Source organism: Pristiophorus japonicus, chromosome 1, assembly GCF_044704955.1.
Source record: "Pristiophorus japonicus isolate sPriJap1 chromosome 1, sPriJap1.hap1, whole genome shotgun sequence".
Lineage (NCBI taxonomy): Eukaryota > Metazoa > Chordata > Chondrichthyes > Pristiophoridae > Pristiophorus > Pristiophorus japonicus.
In genome coordinates, this window is record NC_091977.1 from 230,456,219 (window position 1) to 230,480,303 (window position 24,085).

At 45.8% G+C, this 24,085-nt stretch overlaps 1 protein-coding gene across 1 annotated transcript in view; it reads right to left on the reverse strand.

Moving 5' to 3' along the window:
- LOC139261308 (atrial natriuretic peptide receptor 1-like) overlaps nt 1–24,085 on the reverse strand; it is a 164,272-nt gene that overhangs the window by 36,222 nt on the left and 103,965 nt on the right. The window contains exons 17-20 of the mRNA XM_070877062.1: nt 14,434–14,531; nt 14,201–14,320; nt 2,606–2,699; nt 1,145–1,232 (exon numbers count right to left, since the gene is read on the reverse strand). Coding sequence (XP_070733163.1) covers nt 1,145–1,232; nt 2,606–2,699; nt 14,201–14,320; nt 14,434–14,531 — 400 coding nt within the window. The remainder of the gene's footprint in view (nt 1–1,144; nt 1,233–2,605; nt 2,700–14,200; nt 14,321–14,433; nt 14,532–24,085) is intronic.

The window sequence follows — 24,085 nt, forward strand, 5'->3', positions numbered from 1 at the left end:
ACTTAAGACAAGGCTCTCGTTAGTCCACCCTGATCTACACGAACAGGTAGAGAGCATGCAGCTTTAACAGAATACATATCATGATTGCGCAAATGTGTCATGCGAAATCGAGATTAATGATCCTGTATTTGTGTTAAACTATGGACAAGGTCTTCCCGGCACTGTCGTGGCCAAAGAAGGGAGTAGGGTGTTTCAGGTCAAACTTTCAAATGGACTCACCTGCAGGAAACACTTGGACCAAATAAAACTCAGATTCACGGACTATCCAGAACAACCCACAATAGACTCTACCTTTTTCGACCCCCCAACACACACACAAGTGGCAACCGACCCAGCGGTTGACCATGAAGCAGAACCCATCACCTGCAGCAGCCTAGCAGGACTTACCACGCCCAGCAGCCCAGCAAGGCCAGCTGCGCAGCAGTCCAGTGAGGACCCAACAAACAACTCACCAAAACCAGCATTCGCACCAAGACGATATCCCAACACGAGTCATGCTTCCAGGAGAGGAGAGGAGAACATTTGAAATAAAAGGGGTGGATCGGTTGCAGGGTTTAAGTTTCTCAGCTGGGCAGTTGTGTGCTTGGATGCAGGATCATTTCGCGGAGGGTTTTGCAGCAAAATGGTTCCACCATGTCAACAATAAATACATATTAAAGAAAGCCTGAGATGCAAGTTCTCCATTTTTTACTCTCTGCCATGATGGCGAGGCTTGATGCAATTTAATTAATTTTGTTTGTTTCCAAACAAATATTACGAAACAATTGGGAACTGTTTTTCATTCACAAAGGGGCACTGTTTCTCTGACATTGTCAGGATTGCTCACTTGCTAAACAGCAATAGTTGCTGACAGTGGTAGCAAATATATATATACAGCTATGCTTCCTGTCACTCAGACTGAAGATGTTACTTCTGTAACAGCTTGCTGACACTTTGCTATTCAAGACTGCTTCGTGTAAACTGATTCTTTTAATAGAATCCCTCTCATTTTACAATATTCTGCCCTCTTTAGCTGGTACAGTGCGTGGTCAATATCCCTGGCGTGCAGTTTACAGACTGGGTCGGTCGAGAAGACGTAGCTCATTTTTTCTCTGCCCACATTTATCCATTTGTCACATACACACAGAGTTGCGCATATATTTACCTGAAGAATATTGTTGCGCTAGCATAGTTCTGAGCTTGAGTCATGATTCCTTGCCTTAGGTCATCGGCTACTTGCTTTGGCAACATACCTGAAACAGGAACAATATTTTAGACACACATACAAACCAAATGTAAAAGAAGTGCAATCTGTCAGTGCAAATGTCCTCTTCTCATGTTTTCCTAAGAGGGTCAGCAGATCCCAACCCATTTGCCAAGCATAGATTTTTTCTTCCACTGCATTTAAAACAATTTAGGATTGTGTTCCCTCTGTAACCTCAAATCTTAAATGCATAGAGTTGGGTGTATTTTTGCATATAGTTTATAAGGCAATATACAGGATATATGGAAACATACTTGTTCCCTGCATACAGTAAGACCTGGACGACATTCAGGCTTGGGCTGATAAGTGGCAAGTAACATTCGCGCCACACAAGTGCCAGGCAATGACTATCTCCAACAAGCGAGAGTCTAACCATCACCCCTTAACATTCAATGGCATTACCATTGCCGAATCCACCACCATCAACATCCTGGGGGTCACCATTGACCAGAAACTTAACTGGACCAGCCACATAAGTACTGTGGCAACAAGAGCAAATCAGAGGCTGGGTATTCTGCAGTGAGTGATCACCTCGTTGAGTGCAGCTCCAACAACACTCAAGAAGTTCGACACCATCCAGGACAAAGCAGCTCGCTTGATTGGTACCTCATCCACCACCATAAACATTCACTCCATCTACCACGGCGCACCGTGGCTACAGTGTGTACTGGGAGTGTGTACAAGGTGCACTGCAGCTACTCGCCAAGGCTTCTTCAACAGCATCTCCAAAATCTGTGAGCTCTACCACCTAGAAGGACAAGGCCAGCGGACGCATGCAAGTTACCCTCCAAATCAAACGCTATCCTGACTTGGAAATATATTGGCGTCCTGCATCGTCGCTGGGTCAAAATCTTGGAACTCCCTCCCTAACAGCACTGTGGGACTGGCTCAAGAAGCCAGCTCACCACCACCTTCTCAAGAGCAATTAGGGATGGGCAATAAATGCTGGCCTTGCTAGCAACGCCCATATACCAACAATGATTAAAAAACACTATATAAAGAAACATACAGTATATACTCCCACGTAAGATGGCCACATTAGTTTCTAGCCAAGAAGGCTTGACAAAACATCTGTCCCACAAGATGAAGGTTAACATTCTAACCCATACAATGACATTGCTCTGCCTAAAAATAGGTTAATGCTTCTGCCAAAACAGTGGACAAATTAATATCACCTGACATCATTAGACATTCACCTTCGGACACTGCTAATGATAATTTATAGACTTGCCTATAATCTGGATTCTTCAGAGTAAAGCATAAGGAGGGCTGTTTCTTTAAATCATAATTAATAATCATATTTCTCTTAAACTGTCAGAAAGCGAGTGGGTTTTTTCAAGGTGTGACTGCCTCAAGACTTACTGTAAAGCAAACGATCTGTTTTCTGTTTCTCGTGGACTAAGTCTTGCGTCCTTTCAGCTACCAAAATTTCCAGGTGCTTGCTGTACTTCTCCATCTTAAGTACATAGACACAAATAAGTTAAGAGCTAGCCAGTCATGTAACAGAATCAGAATAAGTCCTAACTTGTTTCTTTCACTATAGTATGGAATAAACACCATTAAATTTCCAACCTGAAGTGTGGGCCAGGTGAGGTGATCTCTATTTAGCCCATGTTTTGGGCCATGTTTCTGTTCTGCTTTGTAAAAATGGCTAGGCCCAACTTCCGTCATGATGTTGCCCGCCGTTTATGCACCTTTGAATAGGGAACTGTCAAGGTGAAACCGGGGAAAAGAACTGCCTTCTTACTGCTAGAGGCTCCACCCATTTATCACTGGTGGGTACACATGCGTATTTCCAGAGGCCCCATCTACCTCCTGCCAGATGCCCCACCCACTTACTGCCAGATGCTCCGCCCACTTACTGCCAGATGCTCCGCCCACTTACTGCCAGATGCTCTGCCAACTTACTGCCAGAGGCCCCACCCATCTACTGCCAGAGGCCCCATGCACTTACTGCCAGAGGCCCTGTCTACCTATTGCCAGAGGCCCTGCCTACCTACTGCCAGAGGCCCTGCCCACTTACTGCCAGACGCCTGCCCACTTATTGCCAGAGGCGCCAGCCATCTACTGCCAGAGGCCCCATGCACTTACTGCCAGAGGCCCCGTCTACCTACTGCTAGAGACCCTGCCTACCTACTGCTAGAGGCCCTGCCTACTTACTGCCAGATGCTCTGCCCACTTACTGCCAGATGCCCCCCCCACTTACTGCCAGATGCCCCCCCCACTTACCACTGGAGGACCTCTGATTTAGGCAGCCAGTGTTCCTGGCGGAAAGAGACAGGGATCTAATTCAGATATTCAAACTGAGGGGTTCACTGATGTTGTCAGGACCTCCCCCATGCACCATTTTCATGTCAATCAGCACTGCAACAACTACTTCTTCATCCCGCCCATGAAGCATGAGCAGTAGAGGCTGAGAGGTAGTCATTACAGCACTAATTAAAGGGATCTTTAGCTGTTGACTGCCGCTCATTTCATCTTCAATCTTGAGAGTTTTCAGCTTTTTTCACACAAAATATGGAATAGATTCCCAGATTGAGTAAAACGAAAGAAGATCTTATACTGTGTCTTTCCAGAATACAGTACTTCCTAATGTGCTTTACTTTCGAAGTACTTTCGAAGTGTAGTCACTGTTGTAATGTAGGAAACGCGGTAGCCAATTTAGGTACAGCAAGCTCCCACAATAGCAACGTGATAATGACCAGATAATTTGATTTTTGGTGATGTTGGTTGAGGGATAACTATTGGTCAGGACTCTGGGGATAACTCCCCTGCTCATCTTTGAAATAGTGCTCTGTGATTTTTTTTATGACCATCTGAGAGGGCAGACGGTTTAATGTCTCATCTGAAAGACGGCACCTTCGCCAGTGCAGCACTCCCTCAGTGCTGCTCTGGGAGTCAGCCTGTATTTTGTACTCAAATGTCTGGAGTGGGACTGAAATCCATGACCTTCTGACTCAAAGGCGAAGTACTGGAAGCAAAAACCTTGCAGTTATTGAAGAAACAATTGAAAGCTGCAATGAGGAAGTTTCTAGATGTATGAACTAAGATAACCTTCCTCATTCATAAGTATTTTGTGATCTTGTAAACTAAAATAGTTTAATGTATAATTTTTAGATCATACGTCATCAATTAGGAAGGGTGTTTTAGTATCTGAATGTAATGTGATATATTTTATGTTTTTTTTGACAAATTGCTTCAAAATTGAAGCCTTTCCTAAAATCCTACAATTGACACTCGCTGGCAACATATCTCAGGATATGGTAGTGTAATGGTTATATTACTGGACTGGTAATACAGGCCAGGACTAGTAACCAGAGAGCAAAGTTCAAATCCCGGTTTGAGAATTTGAATTCAGTTTGAAAAACCTGGAGATAAAAAGTTGATATCAATAAAAGTGACCATGGATTGATGTAAAAATCCAACTGGTTCACTAATGTCCTTTACGGAAAGAGATCTGCTGTGCTGACCTTGTCTGGGCATATATGTGACTCCAGTCACAGCACCAATGTGGTCAACTCTTGACTGCCCTTTGAAGTAGCCTAATTTGGGCAATAACTACTGGCTTTGTGATGCCCATATGTGAATGAATTTTAAAAAAGAACTGAAGGGTTTTACTTAGAATTACATAAAATGTACGGCACAGAAACAGCCCATTTGGCCATTGCTACACACGAGGCTCCTCCCACCCTAATTCATCTAATCCGAGCAACATACCCTTCTATTCCTTTCTCCATCTTGTACTTATCTAGTTTCCCTTTAAATGCATCTATTCCATTCGCCTCAACTACGCCACGTTGCAGGTTTCACATTATCACACTCTCTGAGTAAAGAAGTTTTTCCTGTATTCCTTATTGGATTTATTGGTGACTATCTTATATTTATGGACCCTAGTTTTGGACTTCCCACAAGTGGAAACATTCTCTCTAAGTTTATCCTTTCAAATCACTTGATAATTATAAAGACATGTTGAATAATTACTTGTGTCTAGCATGCCGGACATCCCAAGGAAATTAATATTGAATTAGGGATGGGGACAAACCAAAATTAACGTAAGCAAAAATAACAGTAATGAAGAAAATAATGGCACTAAAGAGTGACAAATCTCCAGGACCAGATGATTTCTATCCCAAGGTTTTAAATGTGAGAACATTGCAGATGCCCTAATTATAATCTTCCAAAGTTTTCTCGATTCAGAAACTGTTTCTTTAGATTGGAAAATTGCACAAGTCACTCCGCTATTTAAGAAAGGTGAGAGAGGGAAATCAGTGAATTATTGACTAGTTAGTCTAATATTTGTTGTCAGAAAATGATTGGAGTCTTTAATTATGGATAGAGTGACTGAACACCTTGAATATTTTCAGCTGATCGGAAAGAGCCAGCATGAATTTGTAAAGGGTAGGTTATGCCTGATGAACCAGATTGCATTGTTTGAAGGGGTGACTAAAGCAGTGGACATGGGAATGTCTATGGATGTTATTTATATGGACTTCCAGAAGACATTTAATAAAGTCCCTCATAAGAGACTGTTTGCTAAAGTTGATGCTCATGGAATTGAAGGCAAATTATTGACCTGGCTAGGAAATTGGCTGAACGGCAGGAGACAGAGAGTAGGGATAATGGGCAGGTACTCTAATTGGCAAGAATGGTGTCCAACAGGAATCTGTGTTGGGGTCTCAACTATTCACGGTATTTATTAATGACTTAGATGATTGGAGAGAAAGCCACATATCCAAGTTTACTGATGACACAAAGATAGGTGGCATAGTAAGCAGTGTAGATGGAAGCATAAAATTACAGAGATATTAATAGATTGAGTGAATTGGCAAATCTGTGGCAAATGGATTTCAATGTAGGCAAGTGCGAGGTCAAACACTTTGGACCTAAAAAGGATAGAGCAAGGTACTTTCTAAATGGTGAAAAGTTAGAAACAGTGGAGGTCCAAAGAGACTTAAAGGTTTATGTACATAGATCTTTAAAATCTGATGGATAGGTACGGAAAATAATCAAAAAGGCTAAGGGTCTGCTGGGCTTTACACTTAGAGGACTAGAATACAAGGAAGTAGAAGTTATGCTACAGCTATACAAAGCATAGGTTAGACCATGCCTGGGGTACTATGAGCAGTTCAGGGCACCACACCTTAGAAGGATAGAAGTCTTGCAGGGAGTGCAGCGTAGGTTTACCATAATGATACCCGGACTCCAAGGGTTAAATTACGAGGAGAGATTATACAAACTAGGGTTGTAGTCCCTAGAATTTAGAATGTTAAGGGTGATTTGATTGAAGTTTTCAAGATATTAAGGGGAACTGACAGGGTAGATAGAGATAAATTATTTCTGCTGGTTGGGGAGTCTAGGACTAGGGGATATAACCTAAAACTTAGAGCTAGGCCTTTCAGGAGTGAAGTTAAGAAACACTTCTACCTGCAAAGGGTGGTAGAAGTTTGGAACTATTTTCCATAAACGGCAGTTGATTCTAGGTCAACTGATAATTTTATATCTGAGATTGAAGGCAAGCGATAAAGTTAGGTTAAAGATCAGCCATGATCTCATTAAATGGCAGAACAGGCTTGAGGAGCTAAATGGCCTATTCTAGTTTTTTGTTCCTAAGTTCCTATAAGACCTGTATCAGACCACTCTCGGCCTTCTCTTTTATTTCAGTATTTCCTGATAGGCATAATCCAGTTCTGGTATCATCCTTGTAAATCTTCTTTTGCAGCTTCTCCAGTGCCTTTATATCCTTTTAGTAACATAGGGTGGAATTTTACTAACCTCGGTGGGTCCGTTGGGGGCGATGTCGGTGGCGGATCCCAACCCTGCTGCTGGCTCCATCCCACTCTGTGAAATGAATTTCCCTTGATAGGGCTTGTTAAGCACATCCAGCGCATGCAAACACTGACAAGCACTGCACAGAGGTGCATGGCTGCACCCAGGCTCTCCCATGACTCTCCATATGTTTATGGAGGGAGTCGCAACATGCAGGGAGGTCCTCTTCCCTTTCCATGGGTGGAAGAGATCTCCTCAGGAAATCAACACAGCCTGGTTGCACATTGCACAGGAGGGCACAAGCAGGGATGTGTTCAGGAGGACCTGGCTGCAGTTGCGCAAATGCTTCAATGATCTCAGTAGATCATGAAACATTAGTACAAAGCCACACTCAACTTCATCCTGCTGTGCCACTTATCACATCCCCCTCACTCTGCCTTCCCTACCCTACTCCTGCACATCCTTCCTCACATCAACTTACCTTGGGCCTCCACCCATCCCTCTCTATCTCTATGATCACATCCCATCTCACTAGCCACCTCTCACACTCACCCTCATCCTAGTACAATCATACCAACTAACAAAACACAAGGGTGCTTTATGCAATGTTCATGTAAAGTTTCTGTTAATGTGATGCCAAACATTGAAACCTTTATTTTCAATAATTTGCATTCTTGGACAGATCTGTGTGCATCTTTGGAAGTGATTTAGTGAGTTGCAGTGAATGGTGAGACATAACTGTACCCCCGCCACCCGCCCCCGCCGCCCCCCCCAACCCCGCAATGATCATGAATGTGAAAGGAATGAATTGGGCATAGAAACTGTCATGTATTCAACCAGCATTGTAACCCATGTATAAACTGACCTAAGTTGTACACCGTGAGAACACTGACCACTAGATGGGAGACACTCCTAACCTGGACCTTCGGGTATCAAAGGGGAAGCTCCACCCACCTTCATCACTTGAGTGCTAAGGAATAAAGGACAGGTCACAGACTGACCTTCTCTCAAGCATGGGCCTCGTGTGCATTTATACTGTGTAGTAAGGACGTATCAATGGCGACAAGAAACTGGGATTTAAACCACGCGAGCATGGCCACTAGCAGAACAGACGAGAGGTACTGTGTTAAGGAATGGTTGGGACAGAGATTCAACATTGTTAAAGCAGCACACAGTTCTCCAGGCAGACAAGGGCAATCGGGCATGCCCCAACATGTAGTCGAACCCAGAGGGGGAGTTCGACAGAGACAATGGCAAGCTGAACAGCGATTCACACCATTGCAAGGGACAATGCGGCCAGTAATGGGGCCATCAACACCTGTTAATGGTGCACTCAAGGACAATAACAGGGGCAGTCAGGGACAATCGACTGGCAAGGGACCTTTTGTTTCAAACCGCAACTCATGCTGGAGGCGTGGAGGCATACATTCAGCTGGAGTTTGCAGAGATGAGCAAAATACCTGCAGAAATTGCAGACATGGACACTGGGGGAAATCGCTGGAAGCTGAAGTTCAGCGAGTTCATGTGGAGCACGTATACAGTTCATACACCAGGACGCCACCGATAATGATGAAAGTGCTCCTCAATGGTATCCCAGTATCAATGGAGTTAGACACGGGTGCCAGCCAATCCCTGATGGGTATCAAACAGTTCGAAAAGTTGTGGGCATCCAAGGCCAGGAGGCCAAAATTATCGCCGATTGACGCACAGCTACGGACTTACACAAAGCAGATCATTCTGGTGCTAGGTAGCGCCACGGTAGTCGTGACCCACAAAGATTAGGAGAACAGGTTGCCACTCTGGATTGTCCCAGGGGACGGTCCCGCACTACTGGGGAGGAGTTGGCTTGCTGTCATGAACTGGAAATGGGGCGATGTCAATGCAATTTCCTCTGTGGAGCGAGTATCATGCTCACAGGTCCTGGACAAATTTGACTCATTATTTCAACCCGGCATTGGGGGCCAAGGTAGTGATTCACATAAACCCGGACGCCAGACCAGTACACCACAAGGCCAGAGCGGTGCCGTACGTGATGCGGGAAAAGATAGAAGGCGAATTGGACCGCCTGTTGAGGGAAGGCATCATCTCGCCAGTTGAATTCAGTGACTGGGCGAGCCCGATTGTGCCGGTGCTCAAGGCGGATGGGTCGGTCAGGATATGTGGCGATTACAAGGCCACCATCAATCGGGTGTCACTCCAAGACCAGTACCCGCTACGAGAGCGGAGGACCTCTTTGCGACGCTATCCGGTGGCAAACTTTTTTCAAAATTGGACCTGACCTCAGCTTACATGACCCAGGAGCTGGCAAGTGAGTCGAAGAAGCTGACCACCATCACGACACACAAGGGGTTGTTTGAGTACAACAGATATCCGTTCGGGATTCGCTCGGCCGCCGCGATCTTCCAACGAAATATGGAAAGCCTCAAGTCGATTCCATGGACGGTGGTTTTTCAGGACGACATCCTCATTACAGGTTACGATACTTAAGAACACCTCCACAACCTGGAGGAGGTGCTACGCAGACTGGACCGGGTAGGTCTGCGACTGAAAAAGGCGAAGTGCGTCTTCCTAGCTCCAGAGGTAGAATTCCTGGGGATGAGGGTAGCAGCAGACAGGATCAGCCCTACTGCATCCAAGACGGAAGCGATCCAGAGAGCACCCAGACCCCGTAACACGACGGAGCTGCGTTCGTTCCTGGGGCTCCTGAACTATTTTGGTAACTTTCTTCCCAAATTGAGCATGCTGCTAGAACCGCTACACGTGCTCCTACGCAAAGGTCACGAATGGGTTTGGGGGGACAGCCAGGAAAGGGCTTTTAATAGAGCACGCAATTTGTTATGTTCCAACAATCTGTTAACGCTATATGACCCATGGAAGAAACTTGTGTTAACGTGCGATGCGTCGTTCTATGGTGTCAGGTGTGTGTTGCAGCATGTGAATGCCAAGGGTCAGTTACAGCCGATAGCTTATCCCTCCAGGAGTCTGTCCCAGGCAGAAAGGGGCTACGGGATGGTAGAAAAGGAGGCGCTCGCATGTGTATATGCGGTAAAGAAAATCCACCAGTACCTGTTTGGCAGGAAATTTGAGCTGGAGACAGATCACAAACCCCTAACGTCCCTTTTGGCCAACAAGGCCATAAATGCAAACGCATCGGCCCGCATACAGAGGTGGGCACTCACGTTAGCCGCCAATGACTATACAATTCGGCACAGACTGGGCACTGAAAACTGCGCCGATGCACTCAGCAGGCTCCCACTAGCCACCACCGAGGGGGCTATCGAGCATGGTGCTGAGATGGTCATGGCTGTTGAAGCTTTCGGAAGCGAAGGCTCACCCGTGACAGCCCGTTAGATTAAAGTCTGGACAAATAGAGACCCGCTATTGTCTCTAGTCAAGAAATGTGTCCTGAATGAAGACTGGGCAGCCACGTACAGGGCATGCCCTGAGAAATTTAAACCATTTCACAGGCACAAGGAGGAACTCTCGATTCAGGCTGATTGCCTACTGTGGGGAAACCGTGTAGTCATGCCCCAGATGGGCAGAGAGGTGTTCATCAGAGAACTCCACAATGGTCACCCGGGCATTGTCACAATGAAGGCAATTGCCAGGTCACACATTTGGTGGCCAGGGATAGACGCAGATCTGGAACTTTGTGTTCGCAGGTGCAACACGTGTGCCCAGCTGGGCCATGCGCCCAGGGAAGCCCCCCTTAGCCCCTGGCCATGGCCCGCCAAGCCTTGGTCACGCATCCATGTGGACTACGCAGGTCCTTTCATGGGGAAGATGGTTTTGGTTGTAGTAGACGCCTACTCCAAATGGATCGAGTGTGACATTTTAAATTCAAGCACATCCTCTGCCACGGTAGAAAGTCTACGGGCAATGTAAGCCGCCCACGGTCTACCGGACATCTTGGTCAGCGACAATGGCCCGTGCTTCACAAGCACTGAATTCCAGGACTTCACGGCAGGCAATGGAATTAACCATGTTAGAACGGCACTGTTCAAGCCGGCCTCAAACGGCCAGGCAGAACGAGCAGTGCAGATAATCAAACAGGGGATGCTCAGATTCCAAGAGGGTTCCCTACAAACCTGCTTATCACGCCTCCTGTTGGCCTATAGATCACGACCACACTCGCTCACAGGGGTTCCATCCGCAGAGCTACTCATGAAAAGGACGCTCAAAACCCGATTATCCCTTATACACCCCACCATGAAGGAAATTGTCGCGAGCAGGCGCCAGTCACAATATCACTACCATGACAGGAATGCGAGGGCACGATGTATTGATGTAAATGATCCTGTTTTTGTCCTCAACTACGCTGCAGGGCCCAAATGGCTCGCAGGCACTGTGGTTGCCAAAGAGGGAAATAGGATTCTGGTAGTTAAACTTACCAATCTGCCGCAAACATGTGGATCAAACAAAAAGGAGGTTCAGCAACCCCATAGAAGAAGCAGAGGAAGAACACGATATAGAGTTCACTCCACCACAGGTGACCGAACACCGGAACCAAAGGGAGGAGAGCCCAGTCACTGTGGGCAGTCCGGACAGGCCTGAGGCAGTGCAAACAGCAGACATTCAGGCCAGCACCCAACAACCGAAGCCCCAACTCAGGCGCTCTACAAGGGAGCGTAAACCACCAGAGGGACTCAACCTGTGATCCCAATAAGACTTTGGGGGGGGAGGTGATGTCATGTATTCAACCAGCATTGTAACCCATGTATAAACTGACCTAAGTTGTACACTGTGAGAACACTGACCGCTAGGTGGGAGACACTCCTAACCTGGACCTTCAGGTATAAAAGGGGAAGCTCCACCCACCTTCATCACTTGAGTGCTAAGGAATAAAGGACAGGTCACAGACTGACCTTCTCTCAAGCATGGGTCTCGTGTGCATTTATACTGTGTAGTAAGGACGTATCAGAAACATAGAAACATAGAAATCTACAGCGTAGAAGGAAGCCATTTCGGCCCATCGCGTCCGTGCCAGCATTGTAGGGATGCTTTATGGTGTAGGTGTGGGGTGCTGAAAACCTGGCACATCATGTGGCAGTCAGGGTGTGCAGCATCAAGTGAAGTAAATCTGATCATGGTGAGGCCATCCCTGGCCTCCCAGGCAGCATTGTGGTCGGATGCTGATACCCTCTCTCCTGTGCAGCATCAGATTATTGCGGAGAAGGTCGGTGGTGCTGTTGTTGATGCTGCTGGTGTGCCTGGTGCTGCTGGTACTGAGACTGATTGTGGTGGGATTCTGAGCACCAAGGTGAGAGACTATAAAGGGGACCAATGCTGATGGAATTGATGGCAAGTGAAGTAGAGATGTCAGAATTGATCTGTCAATGGTGAGAGAAGTAATGAGGTCAGACTGTATGGAGACTTGTGTAAAGACTTGCAACATGGTAAATCTGTTGTGGAAATGCAGTGACTCAGAGCTTGAGGCTGAGGGAAGATATCCCTGTAAGGTCGGAGCTTTTACTTTACGTTTGAAGCTGTCACCTCAGCAGCTGATTCAATGGCCACTGAACTCCCACCTCAGCTTCACAGACGTGGTCCATGACCAGTGTGGACCCTTTGGGCAAGCTATCAAATGCAAAAGGTAAGCTGAAAATCATTCTTAAGTGGCTCTAAACAAGCCACTAATTACTTGAATTGTGTCCCCCGCTGCCTGTCGGGTCTGCTCACGCTGACAGACCCAACATTGGGAAAGGCGCAAGGCGGCGGGTTTACAGCAGGGTCCCAACCTGCCACCGATCGCATCCACTTACCCCTCACAAAATTCCAGCCATAGAGACCAGAACTGTGCACAGTGTGGTCCAACCATTGTTTTATACAAGTTTAACATAACTTCTCTGCTTTTCAATTCTATTCCACGAGACATGAACCCCAGTGCTTTGTATGCATTTTTCTTGCACTCAGCTGGTTCTCTCTTCCTTGCCGCAGGAGACTGTCTTTACCTTGTTGACCCTTCTATAGCTTGGGACTTCAAGCCAACAGTTGATAAATGATTTTTATTGCTCCTGCGAGCACACAAGTTCAGAACTTGGGGCAAGCCCAATTCCTATGGCCAAGTTTTCTATTCCTTTGTTGAACGTGATCAATCAATCACTAGTTAGGGGATTTTAATCATTCAATTCATATATTTTTTGATGTGCTGTAAAACTGGATGACGGAGTGTGCCAATGATTGAAGCACATGATGTGTTGTGCCAGCTAGCTAGGGAAAAGCAGATAACACACATATAATTATATAGCACAGAAGGAGAGCAATTGGCTCATTGTGCCTATGCCATCTCTCTGAAAGGGCTATCCAATTAATCTCACTTCCCTGCTTTTCCTCCATAATCCTGCAAATGTTTCCTTTTCAAGTATTTATCCAATTCCCTTTTGAAAGTTGCTATTGAATCTGCTTCCATCGCACTTTCAGGCAGTGCATTCCAGATCACAATGACTCGCTGAGTAAATTAATTCTCCTCATCCCCCCTCTGGTTCTTCTGCCAACCTGTGTCCTCTAGTAACCAATCCTTCTGTCAGTGGAGACAGTTTTTCTTTATTTACTCTAACAAAACCCTTCATTAATTTTGAACATCTCCATTAAATCTCCCCTTAACTTTATCTGCTCTAGATTGAAGGAGATCTAAGGAGAACAACCCCGGCTTCTTCAGTCTCTTAACCCAAGGTGCTTAGGTGCACTTCTTGGTCAATCAGCCAAGTTGCAACATTCTTAGGCTGGACTATCCTTACCTTCTGATTTAGGAGAACAATTGTGCAATAGAACTGAAAAACGAACAGGGTAACAATTTAACTTTATATCCAACTAGGATCCATAAATATAAGGTAGTCACTAATAAGTCCAATAAGGAATTCAGGAGAATGGTGAGAATGTTGAACTTGCTACCATGTTGGGCAGTTGAGGTGAATTGTATAGATGCATTTAAGGGGGAGCTGGATAAGCACATGGAATAGAAGGATATGCTGATCGGCTGAGATGAAAAGGGGTGGGAGGAGGCTTGTGTGGAGCATAAACACCGACATAGACTAGTTTCTGTGCTGTACATACTATGTAACTAAAATATATATATGTAACATATAACCTTGGACTTTGCAGCAACAATTAGGGAGGATATCAGCACTTGTATTTACTGTGATTGATTTGTTTTAAATAATATATACTTAAATTCCAATTTTCCATCAGTACCAGGGCCATCATCATGTCCACAGGGCTGACTTTATTGGGATTAATTTTATGCAGGTACTTCTTGATCTGTTCAAACGTGGGTCGCTGGGTTAGATTCTGTGCCCGGCACTTTCTAATCAGCTGTGGAGCAAAAGGATAAAACCAAGTTGGTAAAAAAGGTCCACTTTACTCACAAAGTTATTTAATAATTCCTGTATTAGCTCAGAGGGTTTTTTTTGCACTGACTTCCTTACCATGATATATTCGGTGGGGCAAGGGCAGGCATTTTCTGATTTTCCACTTATTAATTCTGGTAAAGGTGCGCATCGCCCACATTCAGTAGAATTTCCATCTTCTCTCTGAAGTATAATTTAAGGACACGTGTTAAAAATTCTTGTGGACAGAGTCATTTTTGATTAAAAGATGCGTCACAATTTTCTCGGTGTCAAACTTCTTGGTTGAAACAGGCCCAACCTCCTGTTTCCATGATAATACTGACCATTGGCACAAAGCAACAAAATGCACTGCAGCAACTCACCAAGGCTTCTTCGACAACACCTCCCAAACCCGCGACCTGTACCAACTGGAAGGACAAGGGCAGCAGGCGCATGGGAATACCATCACCACCAAGTTCCCCTCCAAGTCACACACAGCGTCCTGCCTTGGAAATATATTGCCATTCCTTCATCGTCGCTGGGTCAAAATTCTGGAACTCACTCCCTAACAGCACTGTGGGAGTACCTACACCAACCGGACTGCAGCAGTTCAAGAAGACGGCTCATCACCACCTTCTCAAGAGCAGTTAGGGATGGGCAATAAATGCCGAAGGGACCACACCCTCCACGACACCCTAGTCCATTCCGCAGTCACCCCCAGCAACCCCTCCCCTTCCCATGGCACCTTCCCGTGCAAGAGCAGGAGATGCAACACCTGCCCTTTTACCTCCTCCCTTCCCACTATCCAGGGCCCTAAATACTCCTTCCAGGTGAAACAGTAATTTACTTTTACTTCTTTCAATTTAGTATACTGTATTTACTGCTTACGATGTGGTCTCCTCTACAATGGGGAGACCAAACGCAGATTGGGTGACCGCTTTGCGGAGCACCTGTGTTCAGTCCGTAAGCGTGACCTCGAGCTTCCGGTTGCCTGTCACTTTAATTCCCTGCTCCACTCCCATTCCGACATCTCCGTCCTCGGACTCCTACACTGTTCCAATGAAGCTCAACGCAAGCACTTTACAGCCTTCTGGACTCAACATCGAGCTCAACAATTTCAGATAACCCCTGCCCATTTTTGGCTCTCTTGCCAGCCTCCCCCCCCTACCCCCCCAGCCCGATTTTATGTTTTTTTTTCTCTTTGTCTCCAATGGCAGCTGGTCATTATTCCACCGTTTATACCATTCTGGACTAACTTTTTTCTAACATCTGTCATTACCATTTCTTTTCAGCTCATCATCCCTTTTGTCTCTCTGATCTCTCCTGTCTTCCACCCTATGCTAATGTGGTATCTTTGTTTAAGAAGAGAGAAAGGGATAGACCGAGTAATTACAGGCCAGTCAGCCTAATCTCAGTGGTGGGAAAATTATTGGAAAAAATCCCCGAAGGACAGGATAAATCTTCATTTAGAAAAACACGATTAATTAAGGACAGTCAGCACGGATTTGTTCAGGGAAGGTCGTGTCTGACTAACTTGATTACATTTTTCAAGCCGGTAACCAGGAGGGTCAATGAGGGCAGTGTGTATGATATAGTATGTATGGATTTTTGCAAAGCTTTTGTTAAGGTCCCACATGGCAGACTTGTCACGAAAGTAAAAGTCATGGGATCCAGGGCAACGTGGCAAGTTGGATCCAAAATTGGCTCAGAGGCAGGAAGCAAAGGGTAATGGTTGATGAGTGTTTTTGTGACAGGAAGGATGCTTCCAGTGGGGTTCCACGGGGCTCAGTAGTAGGTCCCTTGCTTTTTGTGGTATACATCAATGATCTAGACTTGAATATAGGGGGTATGATTAAGAAGTTTGCAGATGATACTAAAATCGGCTGTATGGTTGATAATGAAGAAGAAAGCTGCGGACTGCAGGAAGATATTAATCAACTGATCAGGTGGGCAGAACAGTGGCAAATGGAATTTAATTTGGAGAAGTGTGAGGTAATGCATTTGGGGAGGGCTAACAAGAAAAGGGAATACACATGAAATGGTAAGACACTGAGAAGTGTAGAGGAACAAAGGGACCTTGGAGTGCATGTCCACAGATCCCTGACGGTAGCAGGCCAGGTAGATAAGGTGGTTAAGAAGGCATTTGGAATGCTTGCCTTTATTAGTCAATGCATATAATTCAAGAGCAGAGCGGTTATGCTTGAACTGTATAAAACACTAGTTAGGCCACAGTTGGAGTACTGCGTGCAGTTCTGGTCACCGCATTACAGGAAGGACGTGATTGCACTGGAGAGGGTACAGAGGAGATTTACGAGGATATCGCTGGGATTGGAGAATCTTAGCTATGAGGACAGATTGGATAGGCTGGGTTTGTTTTCCTTGGAACAGAGGAGGCTGAGGGGAGATCTCATTGAGATGTATAAAATTATGAGAGGCCTAGATAGAGTGGATAGAAAGGGCCTATTTCCCTTAGCAGATGGGTCAACAACCAGGGGGGCATACATTTAAAGTAATTGGTTGAAGTTTTAGAGGGGATTTGAGGGGAAATTTCTTCACGCAGAGGGTTGTGGGGATCTGGAACTCACTGCCTGAAAGGGTAGTAGAGGCAGAAACCCTCACCACATTTAAAAAGTACTTGGATATGTACCTGAAGTGCCGTAATCTACAGGGTTACGGACCTAGAGCTAGAAAGTGTGATTCGGCTGGATAGCCTCTTGTTGGCCAGCATGGACACGATGGACCGAAATGGCCTCCTTCCGTGCTGTAAACTTCTATGCTTCTATGAGCACAGACCTTCCTTTTTGTTCTTTCTTCCCCTCCCCCTTTCAGTGCTCCTTAAGAATGTTCTTTTCGAACTTTCGCCAGTTCTGACGAAGGGTCATTGATCTGAAACGTTAACTCTGTTTTTCTCTCCACAGATGCTACCTGACTCGCTGAGATTTCCAGCATTTTCTGTTTTTATTTCAGGTTCCAGCATCTGCAGTATTTTGCTTTTGAATAAATGCTGGCCTTGCCAGTGATGCCCACATCCTGTGAATAGATTTTTAAAATGTAATTTTAATTCCTTCAAAGTTGCACGATTTTCCCATTGATTTCCCTTCAAGTATTTATCACATTATTTTTTAAATGTTACTATTGAATCTGTTTCCACCACTCTTTCTGAATAAAATCTGAATAATTAAAAATAAAATTGTCTATAAATATTCAGCATGTTATGGGATCAGTGTTGACGAGAGCCAAGGAAAGTAGCACTGTATTGAGGAATGTGCCGTGCGTGGTATTCATACAATAAGTAATTGTTTTGAGTTACAGAAAAAAACGAGAGAACCGAGAGATATAAAAAAAATGCTGGGAATCTCAAGTAACAACAAAAAGTATGGGACAGACACAGCAGATGTAGGGCGAGTTTTGATTGGTCATGCCTGGAGAGTCTTGAACTATGGGGCAGAGTCTCAGGATAAGGGGTCGTGATTTAGGACTGAGACGAGGAGCAATTTCTTCACTCAGAGGGTTGTGAATCTTTGGAATTCTCTACTCCAGAGGGATGTGGATGCTCAGCTGTTGAGTATATTCAAGACAGAGATCGATAGATTTTTGATTACTAAGGGATATGGGGATAGTGCAGGAAGATTGAGTTGAGGTAGATCAGCCATGATCTTCTGAAGGGCGGAGCAGGCTGAAGGGCCCATGTGGCTTACTCCTGCTCCTAATTCTTATGTCTACCAAGACAAACCAACTATTTCTGCAGGCACGGGCCTATCTACATGCCAATAGCCTTCTCAAGGTCCGAGACAGTGGAAAGGCAGTTGCAAAGGTTTTGCCATTTGGTTGAAAGACACCTGCCCTGCTGCACACCACAGGGCCTGGGGGTCATCTGTCCAGTGCCACTAACGTTCAACTGTGGCAAGAAGGCAGGTTCCTGATCTTTGCGGCAACATTGACCTGTTGGGCGGTGGAGCGGCACTAATGGCGACCCAGCTCATACCCCACCTCCATTGCAACAGCTATTGAATGGGGATTGGACATTGGCCGTACTCTGTCACTTGCCTGCAGACTATGGCTGCACTTATCTATCTTTCCCAGGTCTCAGACCTGGGTCTATCTGTGCCAGGTTTATGCATCCTTGTCTACTTGTCCCTTTCAGTTGCAGTTCATGTGCCTTTTGAGGCTCATCAAAGAATTTTTCTCAGTCTGTTGTGTCACTCAATTGTTCCCCATCCCCTTAAGTTTCACATACATGCAATCCTCTACACCCACCTCCTCTACTCCTGCCCGCATATCCACCTTTAGCTAAACTAATGAGCTGACCAGAGGAGGCTCAGGGACTTCCCTTGTGCCTCGGCCCTAATATTTCTCTTTGAGTCTGTCGCAAACCCATCATTTGGGTTCAACCCACTGCAAAAGTGGAAAGTTGAGGCTATTGTATTTAACAGACAGATGGGGAGATTTTTCACTTGTAGCATTTGAATGTTAAGTATTACTGAGGCAAAATAAATCAGGCGAGGAGGACTGTGCACTTATAAAGGAGCCTGCCTGATTTTCTGCCCATTAAATGAAGCAGGCTCCAGCAGAGATGTTCGATTTTCCATGCCTGAGCCTTTACTGCCGAAGCACTAAAGAGGAACATCTGTCTTTATATTTTCTGGGCAGCCGTGAGATACGACAGATGCTTCTTGTGGTAACCAAGGTTTATTCAAGATTACTTTCAACTATGAGTTATCGGCTCAACTTCCCTTGCGTCGATAATTAAGGCTGACCTACGATTTTCTTGTGTGCAAACTGAAAAGTGCAGTCACTTCATACGTGCATAACCTCGTCTCCCATGACCATTCCATTGCCTGAACAGAAAGGCTCAGCATTCTTTTTTTTTAAAGGTGCTTCCCTCCTCCTGCCCGCCTCCCCCTCACCAAAAAGGTAACCTAAATAAAACTCCAGAATAGCTGCAAGATCTTGGGGTAGAAATTCCGACATCCCCGGGCCTGTACAAAGTTTCTACAGACCCGGGAAGACATCGGAAAAGCTGGTTTTCAGCACGCAATGCGTATGCGCTGAAAACCGGCTTTTCCGATCTGTCAAGCTGGAGCTTGACAGATCGTAGTCAGATCGGGAGCGAGGACATTTGTATGGGCAAGATTGCGGGACTTACCCATATCTTGCCTGGCAAATGTCCTCAAAAATCTTGCGCCTGAAAAGACAGGCGCATAGCCTACCTTACAGGCGCAAGTGTTTTAAAACACACAAAAACATATTAAAATAAAGTTATGAAAATATATTTTATTGTTAAAAACCCTCCCCACTACGGTAAGTTTATTTTAAGACATAATTAAAAACTTTTTAAAAATTGGGAAAATATATATTTTTTATAAGACATTACATAGAAAATAGAAATATAGGCCCCAAGTTTCCACATGATTTGCTCCTGATTTTTAGGAGCAACTGGTGCAGAACGGAGTATCTTAGAAATCGGAATTCTCGTCATTTAGTTTGCTCCAGTTCTAGTCAGTTAGAACAGTTTCACTTTGGACAAGAATTTTTTTTTCAAAAGGGGGCGTGTCCGGCCACTTATGTCTGTTTTCAAAGTTTCGTCAGTGAAAACTTACTCCAAACTAACTTAGAATGGAGTAAGTGAAGATTTTTGTACGCTCGAAAAAACCTTGTCTACACTTTAGAAAATCAGGCGTAGGTTACAAATCAGGCGTAGGGAATGGTGGGGGGGGGGGCGGGGTTTAAAGGGAAGTTTACAAACATTAAACACTTCAGTTTTACAAATAAAGAGCCATCATCAATAATAAATGATAAATACATCAATAAATCAACCAATAAATCAATCAAAAAAAATTAATAAGAAATAATTTTTTTAAAAAATCAATAAATAAAACATTTTCTACTTACCGACTGCAGCACCGGGAGCCCTCCAACAGCATGCTGGGATGCCCCCTCCAGTGTGTCTGTCAGTGTCTCTATCTCTCTCTGTCTGTCTGTGTGTCTCTCATTCTCTGTCTGTCAGTGTCTGTATTTCTGACAGCGAGGGGAGGGGGAGGAGGGGGGTAGAGGGAGAGAGGGGGGGAGCAGAGGGAGGGAAGGGGGAGGGATGGGGGAGGGAAGGAAATGGGGGGAAGGAGATGGGGGGAAGGAGATGGGGGGTGAAGGAGATGGGGGGGAAGGAGATGGGGGAAGAAGATGGGGGGGAAGGAGATGGGGGGGAAGGATTGGGGGGGGAGGAGATTGGGGAGGGGGAAAGGAGAAAGGGGAGGGAGGCTGAACGGGCCGGGCCCGAGACTTCGGGCAGGCCCCGTCCCCAGCACCAGATTTACAGGTAGGTGTCGGCGGGGTGGTGGGAGGGAGGTCGGTTCGGTTCGGGTTGGGGGGAGGGAGGGAGGGAGAGGGAGGTCAGGTCGGATCCAGTCCGGGGGCGGGGGCGGGGGGGTGCGGGAGTCGGGTCGGGTCCAGTCAGGGGGGGGTAGCGGGAGCGGGAGTCAGGTCGGGTCCAGTCGGGGGTGGGGGGGGGAAGCGGGAGCGGGAGTCGGGTCCGGTCCGGTCCGGAGGCGGGAAGCGGGAGTCGAGTCGGGTCGGGAGGAAGCAGGAGCTGGCCGTGGGAGGATCCTTATTCACGCAGCCCCAGTGAGGCCGTTCGGCCAGGGCTAGGGGCTGCGTGCTTCTGCCCCTCCCACGCAGTTTCGTGCGCCTGGAGCTACTGCACTTGTGCGCCCACTGTAGTACGCATGTGCAGAGGTCCCGGCACTGTTTTCAGCGCAGGGACCTGGCTCCGCCCCCTACAGCTCTTGCTGCGCTGCGCCGAGGGCCAGAGGACCTGCAGGGAGGTGGAGAATACGGAGGGTTTTTTTAGGCGTACTTTGTGGCGCGAAAAATGGGCGTCCAGGTCGGGACTGCGCCGTTCTAGGCGCGGCTCGAAACTTGGGCCCATAGAAAATAGGTGCAGGAGTAGGCCATTCGGCACTTTGAGTCTGCACCACCATTCAATAAGATCATGGCTGATCATTCACCTCAGTACCCCTTTCCTGATTTCTCTCCATACCTCTTGATCCCTTTGGCCGTAAGAGCCATATCTAACACCCTCTTGAATATATCTAATGAACTAGCATCCACAACTCTCTGCGGTAGGGAATTTCACAGGTTAACAACTCTCTGAGTGAAGAATTCTTTCCTCATCTCAGTCCTAAATGGCTTACCCCTTATTAGACAATATCCTCTGGTTCTGTACTTCCCCAACTTCGGGAACATTCTTCCTGCATCTAACCTGTCCAGTCCCGTCAGAATTTTATATGTTTCTATGAGATCCCCTTTTATCCTTCCAAACTCCAGTGAATACAGGCCCAGTCGCTCCAGTCTCTCCTCATATGTCATTCCTGCCATCCCGGGAATCAGTCTACTGAACCTTCGCTGCACTCCCTCAATAGCAAGAATGTTCTTCCTCAGATTAGGAGACCAAAACTCAACACAATATTCCAGCTGAGGCCTCACCACAGCCCTGTACAACTGTAGTAAGACATCCTTGCTCTTATACTCAAATCCCCTTGCTATGAAGGCCAACATACCATTTGCCTTCTTCACTGCCTGCTGTACCTGCATGCCAACTTTCAATGACTGATATACCATGACATCCAGGTCTCGTTGCACCTCCCCTTTTCCTACTTTGCCGCCATTCAGATAATATTCTGCCTTCGTGTTTTTGCCCCCAAGTGGATAACCTCACATTTATCCACATTATACTGCATCTGCCATGCATTTGCCCACTCACCCAACCTGTCCAAGCCACTCTGCAGCCTCTTAGCGTCCTCCCCACAGCTCACACCGCCACCCAGCTTAGTGTCATCTGCAAACTTGGAGATATTACACTCAATTCCTTCATCTAAATCATTAATGTATATTGTAAAGAGCTGGGGTCCCAGCACTGAGCCCTGCGGCACCCCACTAGTCACTGCCTGCCCTTCTGAAAAGGACCCGTTTATCCCGACTCTCTGCTTCCTGTCTGCCAACCAGTTCTCTATCCACGTCAGTACATTACCCCCAATACCATGTGCTTTAATTTTGCACATCAATCTCTTGTGTGGGACCTTGTCAAAAGCCTTTTGAAAGTCCAAATACACCACATCCACTGGTTCTCCCTTGTCCACTCTACTCGTTACATCCTGAAAATATTCTAGAAGATTTGACAAGCATGATTTCCCTTTCATAAATCCATGCTGACTTGGACCGATCCTGTTTTTTAAAAAGAGTTGTTACATTAGCTACCCTCCAGTCCATAGGAACTGATCCAGAGTCGTAAGACTGTTGGAAATGATCCCCAATGCACCCACTATTTCTAGGGCCACTTCCTTAAGTACTCTGGGATGCAGATGATCAGGCCCCGTGGATTTATAGGCCTTCAATCCCATCAATTTGTATCTTCCTTCGTGAAGACAGAACCAAAGTATTTGTTCAATTGGTCTGCCATTTCTTTGTTCCCCATTATAAATTCACCTGAATCCGACTGCAAGGGACCTACGTTTGTCTTCACTAATCTTTTTCTCTTCACATATCTATAGAAGCTTTTGCAGTCAGTTTTTATGTTCCCAAGAGGCTTCCTCTCATACTCTATTTTCCCCCTCCTAATTATACCCTTTGTCCTCCTCTGCTGAATTCTAAATTTCTCCCAGTCCTCAGGTTTGCTGCTTTTTCTGGCCAATTTATATGTCTCTTCCTTGGATTTAACACTATCCTTAATTTCCCTTGTTAGCCTTGGTTGAGCCACCTTCCCCGTTTTATTTTTACTCCAGACAGGGGTGTAAATTGTTGAAGTTCATCCATGTGATCTTTAAATGTTTGTCATTGCCCATCCACCTTCAACCCTTTAAGTATCATTCGCCAGTCTATTCTAGCCAATTCACGTCTCATACCATCGAAGTTACCTTTCCTTAAATGAATAACTAATTTAAATGAATCTAAAATATGTTGTATATATTTTCTATTTTTTATTCGTGTTTTGGGTGTTTGGGGGCGGGGGGGGGGGCGGTTTCTCATTCATAATAATGGGAACTCCAACTTACGAAGTTCCCATTATTATGAATGAGAAAATACTGTATCTTGATTGGCTGGCCAGAGCCTTGTGACTCCAGCTCCAGCTCCAGTTTACAGACGTTCCTTCGAGCATGCGCTGCGACAAGCAGGAAGAGGAGGCCTGTGGATTGGGAAATTGAGCGGGCGCAGCAGCTTCAGGTAAGTGTACATTATTTCTCTAAAATCTAGTCGAACGCCCACGGGAAGGAGAAAGCGGAATTTCTGTGCCCTTATCTTATATTTTATAGTTTCCAGACCAGTTGCTTTATTTCCAATGACTAAGTCCTTGGTCCCACCAGCTCAAGAGACACCAGTTGATCAATTCTATCTGCACTTGTCATTTCCAAAGAAATCTAAGGCACGCATTGAAGAGAATAATAATTTGTTAACATTATCAACAACCAATGTTCACCAGAATGATACCGGGGCTAAACTGGTTAAATTACGAGGACAGGTTGCAAAAACTGGGCTTGTATTCTCTTGAGTATTGAAGATTAAGAGGTGATCTAATGGAGGCATTTAAAGATGATTAAAGGTTTTGATAGGGTAGAAACTATTTCGTCTGGTGTGGGTGTCCAGAACAAGGGACATAGGGCTAGATTTTCCACTTTCATTTGCATGCTTAACACCCACTTAACGCCCATTTTACCGCTGAAATGACGTATAATGCCCAGATATCGCCCATTTAGCCACA